This window comes from Polistes fuscatus, unplaced genomic scaffold (assembly GCF_010416935.1).
Source record: "Polistes fuscatus isolate 324 unplaced genomic scaffold, CU_Pfus_HIC Scaffold27, whole genome shotgun sequence".
NCBI lineage: Eukaryota > Metazoa > Arthropoda > Insecta > Hymenoptera > Vespidae > Polistes > Polistes fuscatus.
This window is the reverse complement of record NW_025113104.1, coordinates 1,588,381-1,601,241: the sequence shown is the minus strand read 5'-3', so window position 1 is coordinate 1,601,241 and position 12,861 is coordinate 1,588,381. Positions and strand designations below refer to the sequence as shown.

At 30.1% G+C, this 12,861-nt stretch overlaps 2 protein-coding genes across 6 annotated transcripts in view; one reads left to right on the top strand and one right to left on the bottom strand.

Moving 5' to 3' along the window:
• LOC122518900 (papilin) overlaps positions 1 to 5,673 on the top strand; it is a 68,799-nt gene extending 63,126 nt beyond the window's left edge. For 2 of the 5 annotated variants that reach the window (XM_043638044.1, XM_043638043.1), the window contains exons 29-38: positions 93 to 512; positions 665 to 877; positions 1,003 to 1,170; positions 1,607 to 1,849; positions 1,933 to 2,261; positions 2,353 to 2,503; positions 2,885 to 3,394; positions 3,733 to 3,888; positions 4,054 to 4,167; positions 4,286 to 5,673. In XM_043638044.1, the coding sequence (XP_043493979.1) occupies positions 93 to 512; positions 665 to 877; positions 1,003 to 1,170; positions 1,607 to 1,849; positions 1,933 to 2,261; positions 2,353 to 2,503; positions 2,885 to 3,394; positions 3,733 to 3,888; positions 4,054 to 4,167; positions 4,286 to 4,476 (2,495 nt within the window). In that variant the 3' untranslated portion in view covers positions 4,477 to 5,673. Of the gene's footprint in view, positions 1 to 92; positions 513 to 664; positions 878 to 1,002; positions 1,171 to 1,606; positions 1,850 to 1,932; positions 2,262 to 2,352; positions 2,504 to 2,884; positions 3,395 to 3,541; positions 3,591 to 3,732; positions 3,889 to 4,053; positions 4,168 to 4,285 lie in introns of those variants that run through there. The other 3 variants (XM_043638045.1, XM_043638047.1, XM_043638046.1) reach the window with 3 other exon arrangements.
• Positions 5,674 to 8,832: 3,159 nt separating this feature from the next.
• Positions 8,833 to 12,058, bottom strand: LOC122518904 (potassium/sodium hyperpolarization-activated cyclic nucleotide-gated channel 1-like). The gene is made up of 7 exons (XM_043638050.1): positions 10,865 to 12,058; positions 10,569 to 10,790; positions 10,152 to 10,473; positions 9,892 to 10,084; positions 9,647 to 9,838; positions 9,293 to 9,516; positions 8,833 to 9,191 (listed from the first exon to the last, which is right to left on the bottom strand). Exons 1-7 carry the CDS (start codon positions 11,107 to 11,109, stop codon positions 8,889 to 8,891), a joined length of 1,701 nt encoding a protein of 566 aa, XP_043493985.1. The 5' UTR covers positions 11,110 to 12,058; the 3' UTR covers positions 8,833 to 8,888.
• Between the last annotated feature and the right edge of the window lie 803 nt (positions 12,059 to 12,861).

Genomic DNA, 12,861 nt, shown 5'->3' with positions numbered 1-12,861 from the left:
AGTTTCACTTCAGTCGCGTTATATTCTTTTTTATTAAATAATAATAACATTGATCTCTCGAATAAATGAATAAAAAATAAAATCTCTTTCAGACCCATGCACATTGCCAAAAGTCGTCGGTTCCTGTAACGGTTTCGTCAAACAATATTATTACGATCATCAAAGTGATATTTGTCATGAATTTGAATACAGCGGTTGTCTTGGCAATAAGAATCGTTTCCAGGATCGAGAATCTTGTGAGAGACAATGCAGAAGACGACCCGATGAAACTGTTACAGAAATTCAAACAACCACCATGACAACTACTATTCAAACCGAGATCGTGACAAGCAGTCCAATTTGTCTGGCACCTGTGGATGCTGGGCCATGTAACAATGACATTACTGCTTATTATTACGATTCTCAAACGAGCATGTGTCAAGCGTTTATATACGGTGGATGTGAAGGAAATGCTAATAGATTCCAAACAGAGGAACAATGCGAACGTCTATGTGGCAAATTCCGAGGACAAGGTAATCAATTATTATTTGACTTAATATTTAACTTTAAACAAATAAAATATAAGTTTGTCTTTGGCCCTGAAATTTCCAATGAACTTTGGAAAGATTTTTATCCTCTTTCTCTTTATCCATAAGACGATTTATTTATAATGAAAATATTTCAGATTTATGTAATTTAATGGCGGACCCAGGTCCCTGCAGAGCAAATTTCCCCAAATACTTTTACGACCCAAATATTCGTGCTTGTCGACAATTCATTTACGGTGGATGCGATGGTAACGCAAACAGGTTTAGTTCGATGTTGGAATGCGAATCCCTTTGCGTTCATCGTGAAGAACTTGCACCCGTTGGAAACGACACCATTCTTTCTCATTTAGGTAAAAATCTCAATGAAATATTAGATTTTTCTTAACTTTCCCCTGTGCCTTTTAACAATCGTACAATGTTCGATCAAATTTATTACTGTTGTCGATTATTTATTTACGTCTAATGTTGCGATCAGCCATCTGTAGAGAACCAGTTGACAGTGGATCGTGCAATACCGGTCACTCGAAACGATTTTACTTCGACGAAGAATATCAAACCTGCCGAGCATTTATTTACACCGGATGCGGTGGAAACCGCAACAGATTCAAAACCTTTGAGTCTTGCATTAACACTTGTCTTAGGAGTAAGTCGTGATATTCATAGGCGATGCTTTTTAATTATTCTTTTTTCTCCTTGTTTACCTCTTGTTTCCTTTTTTTTTTTTCTATCAGCTTAGTAACATTAAATTTTATCTTACAGGAATAATAATCGTTTGTCAATCGCATTTTATTTTTAAGACAAATCATTCATCAAGTAATTTCGTCATTTTAATAGACTTCATTTTTAAATATTTCATTGATGCAATTAAATTACATTTACAATTTTTCTTCCCCGCAGGATCCACGACGCGCGCAAACAAATTTTATTATTATTATTTATAATTATTACGCTAATTATTACGTTTTATTTTTTAAATATAATAGCTGTAAATAAACTTGCATACATTTGTGCTAATATTTTTCTTTTCTTTAAATATCTAAAGAAGGGAAGAACGTTGATAAAGTAATATTTTCTTGCAGCCGATAACGAGATCGATACTAATTCTGGAATAGACACGAAAGATCGGTGCATCGAGGCACGAGAGGAATGCAATTTGATTCGTTGTCCTTACGGCAAAGAAGCGTACGTCGATGATCAGGATTGTGAACGATGTCGTTGCGTTGATCCATGCAGATCACAAATTTGCCCGGAAGGAACTAAATGTTCGATTACTTTAGTCCGCACTAAAGATGGGACAGAGTATAACGGTGTTTGCAGATCCAGTAAGAATACTATTCATCGAAAATTATTAATAATAGAGAAATGTTTGCGAATGTAATCATTTGTTTTTGTTTTATTTCTACAGCAATCAAAGCTGGACGTTGTCCAACTGTATCAAACAGTACGAGATGCGAACGAGAGTGTGAAACTGATGCCGACTGTAGCGGAGAATGGAAATGTTGTGACAACGGTTGTGGCACGTCTTGTTTGGAACCTGCTTTAGAACATCCAATAGCAACACTACCACCTTACATAACGACACCTGTAACACCTCAATACGGTAGAGAACCAGCGAAAATAGAACCACCCGAACAACCACATGTATCTGCTGAAGAAGGTGGTTATATTTCCTTGAAATGTGTAGCTTTGGGTAATCCAAAACCTACGATAACTTGGAGGAAAGATACTATACTCGTAAGTTCAACAATTTTCTGATCTAACAATGAGATAAATTCGAGAATATAGAACATAATAATTCATAATTAGCAATGGTTTTTGTTCAAAGATCGGTGTTATGGAGACAAGACGTCATATATTGCCCGATGGTACTCTTCAAATTACCAATTTGTACACGATCGATAGAGGGACTTACGTTTGTACAGCTGATAACACTGTAGGTCCACCAGTTAGAATAGAATATCAAGTCGAAATCACAGGTAAGGGAAAAATCGATAGAACTTCGTTATAACAGTAATCATTTGTCGTATGTAAACGATTGAGAGGGGATCGTTTTTGAAACGATTTGTATTGCTCAAACAACGATCGTTAGAATTGGAACAGATTGTTACTAAAAATTTATCGATAGAATGATTATGCACACTCTAACAGTCTTTGGTAATGGGTAGATTTTCTAATTAACACTCGATCTTTCTTACGAAATTTCGATATTAACCCTCTGCACTCCAAATAATTTTGACTATACATTAGTAGTCAACAAGTGACAAGTGGGTAATTACATTTAACCTTAGGACTGCAAAGGGTTAACATTCATTTTTTCCTCCAAGTATGATGCACGCTTGTTTAATTGCACATCGTAGAACCCCACGAACGTCCTGCTGCCATCGTTGGATTAAAGAATGCAACAGTAACAGTGACTCTGAATTCACCGTCCCTACTTCATTGTTACGCTATGGGTTGGCCCAGACCATCTGTCACCTGGTGGTATGGCGATAACATGCTTCCACTCAGTTCGGAGAATTATGAACAAGACACTGACTATACCCTTCTAATTCGTTCGGTTTCCTTGACTAATCTTGGTATTTACACCTGTCAAGCTTACAACGGCATTAACAGACCTGCTTCTTGGTCTATCACTCTTCAAACTATTGGTCCAATCTACAATATTAAACCTGAATATGCCAATTACACCAAATACATTGTCCAATCCCCAAGAAGATTAGTCACTGAAAGACCACAATATCCTTACAGACCTACCAGAACACATCCACCTGATTCTTTCACTTTCCTACCCGTTTATCCTACAAGGCACGACGTAACAACTATCGAAACTACAACCACAATGACTCCTGTCATTTCTAAATTTAAAGGTGAGATTTCCTACCTTCATCTCTCCAAATTTATTTGTCTTCATTTTATTCTATCTTTCTTTGCTTTTTTTGCGACACTTTTTCTTGCATTTTATAACATGCATGTTAACGTGCTCTAACTTGCTTTTTATTATTATTACAATTTAGAACAAATTGACTTTGTTAAGGACGATCACATGGATTAAAGTTAAACGAGGTAGGGTGTTTAATTTTGTTTTAATTTTATATTCCACGCATCGCTAGTTTTTCAAATTTCAATTTATCATTTATTGTATTTTAAACATTTCTCGAATGATTTAAGTTTTTGTTGTACTAATATTAACTTTGTTTCGATACAGTACCGGTGAACGTGAGCGTATCGGTAGGTCAAACACAATTTCCCGAAGGTAGCGACATCAGTATTGGTTGTAGCATTGACGGCTATCCAATTCCACGAGTACTTTGGTACAAAAACGATAGTCTAATTCAAACTAATAATCGGATTAAAATATCTGGTAAGAATTGTCATATATAAACATTTATTATTCATACGAACACGTTGACGCTAAATGAAAATTACGTCTTTTTAATTTGAGATAAAATATATACGTGTCAACGTGTGGGAGTAGAGCGTATATCAATGATATTATTAACATTTCAAAAAAATGTTTCAATTGTAGAAACAAACAGACTTTTAATCACCGACGCGAGCAAAGACGACTCGGGCCGTTATCGATGCGAAGCAACGAACGAATACACTTCCGATTCCGATAGCGTGGATATACGCGTAGCTGGTAAGATAAAAAACAAAGCTAATCGAAAAGCAATTAACTCGAACTTATAAAATGAAACGTCTTAAAGATGATCTCGATTAAAACAAATAACAAATCATATTTGTTTTATTTTTCTTAGGCATATTTATACACCCCAATTGCCAAGACAACAGTTTCTTCGCAAAGTGTGATTTAATCGTAATGGCACGTTACTGCCAACACAAGTATTATGCCAGATTTTGTTGTCGATCATGCACGGAGGATGGCCAATTACCGTCGAGAGGACCACACCTCGACGATTTGAGAAGAAAAAGAAGAATGATACATTAAAATACTCGACTCTCGAGACTAATCAAATAATCATATTCATTCGAGATAATATGATGGACGACGATCGTAATATTTCTTGATATATTATAAACATCCAATAATATAACAAGGTAAATTAAAATATAAGCAAAAACAAATGATATGAATTGAAATAATACGAGCACCTTGCATCGTAACGCTGTGCAAATCGGCATTCGTTCACTGCCAAAGCCTTAGAACGTCTCTACACATAGATAGATAATATACATACATATATACATAACATTATTATGTATATATATATAGAATGTTACTAAAAAGAAAAAAAAAAAAGGATTATTGGAATAACTTAAAATGGGAGCTGAGATTAATGTGTACTCAAGAAAAATCGTTCATCGATCTTACTCGTCCATCTTTCCATCATTATTTTCAATTGTTTCTTTCTATTTCTTTCTATCTATTTCTATTTCTAGATTTTGTTTCTTTATTTCTCACTTTCCTACTTTATCTAACTTTCTCATCCATGTATATACAGTCTGACGCTGAATACTAGTCCGACAGAGTCCGAAGTAAGCGGATTTGATTTTCTTCGAGTTTTCAAACAAATAAAGAAAGGCATTCGATGACACCTTTGCGTATAAACTATATTATAGTATATAATAGTTGTATGTATGTACGTCATAGCGATTTAATTTTCCTGCAAACAAGGATTTGTTTAACAATATTCATAGATTATTAACGCGGCAACATATCCACGCGAATTCGTCGATCGTAAACGTTTCTGCAAATGTTCTGTTGTTTTAATTACAAAAAATTTACAAACGAAAAAATATAAATCAATATCGTTGATGATGAATGAATTGTCATAATTTATTAATAATTTTTGTATTAATTTTTGTCTTTTCGCGTATATAAAACGACGAGAAAAGTATAAAACGTTTAATGGTCTCGCTAGACGTACGTTGTGACGGAAGAAATAATAAAACAAACAAAACCTTAACATTGATAAAAGAAACAATTTGATATAAAAATGATCGATAAAAGAAAAATGAAGAATAAATAAATAAAAAATAGTAAAGATGACGTTAAAAGAACCTCGCCTATTGTCATACGAAGTCGAGAAAAATCTTGTAGGTACCTAGTTTCTATGATGCATATTACGAGCGTTATGTTGTACAATATAATAATAGTTGATTATACAATATATCGTTTATAATATCTATTGTATTGTTATTACTTATTTTTAACGAAACATTCAAATGTTGCCATAACGTTGACCGGTCAAAAGAATAAAAAAAGGGAAAGAAACGGAGATGCTACATGTTTTGTTTAACACGTTGATTGCCACATGGAATTATTCGATTATCCGGCATTAGTTCTGTCAATCAAAGCCACCTGGGTGACACGTGGACGTGTGTTGTTTTATATCTGATCTTTCAATTAGATACGATAAAAATTAGAATACTTGCGTAGCAGTCAACGAGTTATAATTACTTGGAAGAAAATAACATTTGTTTTCATCTCGTAGAAATGATTTCCAAGAATAGAATTACAATATATGTTGCATCTTTGTCGAATACTTGTGCGTGTAGTATCTCTTAAGAAATCATTACAATGAATCAATCCAAATGAGTCATTCAATCAAACAATTAATCAATCAATTAATTAATTAATTAATTAATTAATAATCAATGTGTCTCGTAGTTGAGACAAATATTGCATTTATGTTTTTGTTCCTCTTGGCAATGAATTTTTGATTAGAAATCTATGTCATTTTCATTGAATTAATACCATAAAACTACTAAGAATACTTTAAGGGAATATCGATGATACCAATTATAACATTTTGATATACGCGAATTAAAGAATTAACGCGTAATCGATGACGTTACACACGTACGATAGAACATTTAAGATTATTATTATTATTATTAATATTAATATTATTATTATAATTATAATTACTACTTATTTTTACGTCGCTTTGGTTACAGTCGAATAAGAGTGCCTTATTAGATGTCCTTAAAAGAAATAATAATAAAAAAAAAAAAATCATTAAAAAAGAAAATTTACCAAAAAAGAAAAATTTACAAAAATAAGAAAAAGAAATGAAAATATTCAGGAAAGAGTAATTAGGGGTATATAATTTATAATATGCGCGTTTATAATATATATATATATATATATCGCGCTTTGTTAGTGTAAATATATATTATGGTGGTATGTTGCAGCGAGAACAAGAAAAGAAAAAAAAAAAGTGAAATCGTAGTGGATGAGATTGAGTTTACGATAAATATTACAAAAATGAAAAGAAAAAAAAAAAAAGAAAAAGCAGAATAGAATTAAAATAAAAACGAGATAAATTAAAATACGATAATTAATTAAATGACGTTTTATCATCGAATATACTTCTTCTCTTCATATCATTTTAGATACGACCAAAACGAGTACGCGTATTAAGACGATTGCAATGTTGAACAAAAATTTAACACATTGTTGGAAGATTTTTCTTATATATATATATTAAAAATAAAAATAAAAACTTATACAAGAATTAGTCGAAGATAGAAAGAGACACGTGCAAGGATATAAAGTAATCAATTTAAAAAAAAAACTAGCTGTCGATGAGAAAATACAAAAAAATAAATATCATACAAAGATAAAAGGTTGATAAATAAAATGAACTAATGTGAAATAATAAATAGTAATAACGCGTACAATTACACGCATATTATACACAGACGCGTTCATACTCGTATATTAGTTCTACGTTTAAACGTAAGTAATTTATGAGATAAATAGTTAATCGTGTGAGTTTTACGTATCGTCAATCTCGCGTGTTTCAAAAATTACATATTATATACACGCGTACAAACAAATACACATACGCGAATCTATATAAAAACGTATACACGTACACGAAGACTCTTTTAACCCTTTTCACGACTAACATCTGTTATTTGTATTTGTCGTCCCATTAAATGTTTCACATTGATTATCGATACACGAATCGATACAACATGCATTATTTGCTTAACAAAACAAACCAAATTCTTGATACAAGTAAAGTGTCAAATTCGTTTTACATGTACGTACTAAAAATTTAAAAATATGATAAACACTTTGAACGTTTACAATGTACACTAATGGCATGCACTATCCATTTGTTAGTCGTGAAATAGTTAAAATAGAATTGTTACGTATAAATGTATATACCTAACTTTATTAACAATTTCGAATCATCAATCTTTTTCTATACGTAGATCTTTGACGGACATAGATTCTCCTATGTTTATTATTAAATCCGAAGGGAATGATCGTGATGTTAACGCGTGTTATTTCATTTTGAATTAGAAAGAAAAATGAAGGAGAAAGAGAGAGAGAGAGAGAGAAAGAGAAGGAGAGATAAACTTATTATGATTATAAGGAATAATCTGGAACATTCCTCGCATTTATTAACCATAAGACGAATTAATCTAGATTCGACAGATCATTATTAATATTATTATTATTATATTATTATTATTATTATTATTATTATTATTATCATCATCATTATCGCATAAATGAATAAATAAATCAATAAAATGAATAAACGCAATGCGAGCATACACAATTGTATGTATGTTAATTATTAATGAAATAATTCACTGTCATTCGGATATATAAATAAATTTGATTGTTTCTATTCTACTTGAAATAAAATAAAAACTAAAATTATCCTCTTATTTTATGTACAACGTAATCCTAAGACATTAGAGATAAAAACAAAATAAAATTAATTAAAATCCCATCACGATCGACGCTACGGATTTCAATAAAAAATAAAAAAAAAAAAGGTATAAGAGCATGTATCACCGATAGAGAGAATTTGCCAAAAATTAAATTTATCATTAAACGTATTTAATTAATACTCGGAATACTATTGTCACGTGTAACGATCCTTAAATGATATCACGATTATAAACTGCAAAAAATAATCTTAGGTGATGATTAATATTCTACGATTCTAATTAAGAAGAAGAAAAAAAGAAAGAAAAGAAGAAAAAAATGAGAAAATAAAATAAATAATGATCAATCAACCAATGTGACTATTACAAGCATTGTGTGGACAATAATATAATATAGTATGATATAATATAATATAAAATATAATATATAATATAGTATAGTATAATATAATATAATACATATATAATATAATATATAATATAGTATAATATAATATAATATAATATTAATATTAATAATAATAATATTTAATATCCTTAAAAAAAATATATATATACACAAATCTACGAATAAATTTTCATTCTTATTTATCGTACCAAAAAAAAAAAAACAAACACGTACACAGAAAATTAAAAAAAAATCCTATTCACATTAAACTATACTTTATTAATTTATAACAAATAATTATTATTGGCATTCAATTATTTTGGGATTGATTTCCTTTTACTCTTTAATTTTCTTATGTTACCATAAGCAAAGTTCGAACGCATTAAAAATATTTTATGTTGTTCGTCAACTGCCACAGTCCTCTCTATTCTTTCAGTGGCAATACGTTCAATCAAGTAAAATAATTCCGAATGTATCGAAACACATTTTCGAAAATTTTTTCTATCGAGACGATAAACTTCGCAAACGTCTACAGCAATCACAGTTGCAACACGTTTTTGATTGGGTACTAAAAGTGCTACTTCACCGAAATGAGCCCCATCGTCTAAATAGCATATCTAAATGTAAATTAAACAAATCATCCTTTAAATAAAATAATCAACATTATCAAATATATCTATTTATCTTAGAAATAATATAAAATTATATTAACAATTACTTTTTTGCCGGTTGGCGTTAAAACAACGACGGTTCCGATGCATAAAAAAAACATACAATCACCTGGCGTGCCACCTCTTATTATAACATCATTTTGCAAATACATTTCGAATTTTAAATTTCTGACAATCGTTTTTAAAACGTCCAAAGGTAAATTTTGAAAGATCTCAACATTTTCTACCAAACGTCTGCAAGATTGCATAGCAATTTCATCTCGTAATTGTTCTACAAATAATATTTTCCCCATTTAAACTACAATCGATTATTCTACAAAACTGGCGTTAAATATTGCAAAAAAAAAAAAAGAAAAAAGAAAAAAGAAGAAAAATACGAAGCTAAAGGATTCGTCGTTAACCTGTAAGTTTGCTCAGGATTTGTTTTTCACGAAAGAAAGTATTCTTGAATCGATAACTGTAATATAATAACAATCGATTTTTCATTTGCAAAGGTAATTGTTTTCGCCTTGTAAATGCTTCTACATGACTGATTATTTCATTATATTTAGTCTCCGCAGATTCCCTGAATCCTTTTATCTGTAGCAACATAACTAACGTTAACAAAACTAAATAGATCAATGAAAATATTTGATCGACGACCCACTTATGATGTAACATTCAATGAATCTGCCAAATATCATGAGTAAAGTATTTAATGCGATGTGTGTGTCAGTTTTTGGAGGGAAAATACCATAACCGCTTGCTAAAAGATTTTCCAAAACGATGAAAAGAGCGTGCTGAAATCTAACAGCTATAATTTCCTTCTCTATCCCTGCCATCCAACAATCGGTGCATTCCTTAACAAAAATTCGATCATTTTGATGTTAATCAATGTTAATTAATATATTCGTTTCAATTACTCACCGTTAATGAAATATTATAAAAATGTAAGGTCAATATAGGCAAAAGATAACACAAACAGGTGAACCAAATAATTAAATAAAATCCTAACGCCAGTGTAATCGTAGTTTGATAATAAAAATGTTCTATCGCTAAATATTGATAAAACCAAAAAATATAAGAAATTAGGGTTGGATAACGTGTCAGTTTTAAAAGGGGTAGAATATTAATTAGAGTTATAATACGAAATGAATCATTTCCTGGCAATCTTCGCAATAATAAAGTTATGTGATCGTAAGGCAAAGAGGAAAGTATATCAACCATAAGATATCCTTTCGAGTATCTTCTAAATATAATTAAAACAAATAAATCAATTAGTTAATAAATACGTACGTGGTTCATACATATGTGCGAAAATATAAATTATTAATTAGATCATACTTCAATATTTTAGACAATCTCATTTCTACGTGTACATGTTTTTTATCATAATAACCGGTGATGCAATTGCAAATGATATCCAACCAACATACAATATAAATGAAAATATTAACTTTATCCAAACGCAATAATTCATAATCCATGATAATAAACGAGATCATAAAAGGTATGGTAAAAAAGGCTATTCCATAAATGACCATCATAAATGTTTCCCATAGAATTCTAATGGAAAATCATCGAGGTATGTTAATCGATGATAAGAAGATTAGTTTAGGGTGAATGTTTAAAAGATTAACCTGAAATAACTAAAGGGATGTATAACCCAAGAATACTTAAGACGTAAGTGTCTTCTTTTTTCAACATTTAATGCTGTCATACTATCCACATATAGCATGCATCTAGGTGAACGTTTATTAATACTAGTCAATTCATACCATATTTGTTTAATGTCCCAACCATTATCCATTTCACCCAAATCGTCTATTCTCGTAAGCAATTCACAAACGTGACCTTGTTCTTTAGGAACATCGTTATTAGACATAGTGAAATTCTTAGATTACACCTCTTTCGCTAGTTTTAATAACAGAATTTTCCTATGAAAACTATTGTATTACAAGGATATTGTTTAAAATAAAACATCAGAGATCGATTTCGATTTATCGATTCTCGAGGAATTCGTGTAACAAAATATAAATTCATATAAAAGATCGAAGAATTTATGAAAAACGAATAATTGACAATTTCAAGAAATATAAATGTCAATTATGATTATTTATTGTTATATTTGTAACATTTACAAAATATATCTTTGTCTAACATTTTACATGAACGATTGTAATTTCTTTAAAATTAATCTAATTAATAAAGAATTACCATCCATGAATAAGAAATCATGTCGTCAATTTAAATAAAAGTTCAGAAAAGCCCCATGCATTTATAATAGAAAACAACTAAAAAACAATCCAATAGAATATTTCCAAGTAAAGGGTTTCTAATTTATTCGAAGGGATGCCTCAAAAATTGATCTTAGCATTTCAGGGCTACGTCAGAGTTTAGTGAAAGATTCCGTAGCAAATTACATCCAATATTGCAACTAGAAGGGCTTCAAAATTTGTTTCAACAATTGCGTCAAGGGTTTTAAATTGAATAAACAATATAAAATTGTAATTAGTAGATAAAACTTACAAACTCAACTAAAAATACCAGATCTTACATGCTAAGGTCTCTAATTTTCTTTTCTTTTTATAAATAAACATTTTGTTTATACTTTCAGGCATTCATTTTATTAACAATACGTTTAATCTCGAATTTACTTTGCATTGACTTGTCTTATTATTTATATCTGTTTCTTAATAATGGCCATTAATAGTACGACAGAAATCTTCCTGTAGTAAATGAAAGTCTTCGATTCATTGTTATAAACATTTTTGATAAACAATCATACTTTATCATATAAAATAAAAATGCACGAAACGTATAGTAATTATTTAAAAAAGAAAATCCTTTCTAACAAACATATATTTCTCAAAAAATTGATTATAACAAATTGTTTATAATCAAATTGTTTATAACAAATAGTTTCACTAATTTTTTAATTGATAATCGTCAACGTAACGAAAGAATCGAAAGAAATCTGCTTTTGTTACATTGATTATAAAAATAATTAATTAACAAATTGTTTATAAACAATAGGGAGAAATAAATATATGGCGAGAAAATAATAAATAATTTTCCCTATAAAACGATACCTTTATTATGTCTCTACGATTTTTAGTTTCGGAGATATTCCTGTTTCTGTAAAAAGTATTTATGTTCATTCATATTTGGCATTGACCGAGTGACCTACATAAATTCTTGGAAATTACGCACGATTACTACGATCAGCTGTTACTACGCTTACTCCGATCAAGTCCCTAATGAACGAATGAATTTTGCGGAGGCAATATCTTCGGAACCAAAAGTCGTAGAAACTTGAAACAAAAACTATTTTAAAGAGGAAAACCCCCTTTTTCTACTCACGTACTTAGATATTATCGATATAATAAAATCAATTTCATTAATTTTTTATAAACACATATATACGTGCGTTTATATAAAATAAGTTATCTTATAGGTGTATTCCTTCAACGAATTCGAACAATCTAAATAAAATTTTGTAAAACAATTATCATATTTAAGCAATAAGGATACAATGTGTTACCAAATAATTTAGAAATATTATTTAAACAACAGATGATCAATCATATATTACAGGAAGAAGATACTTCATAGACTATTAATACCCGTATCAACT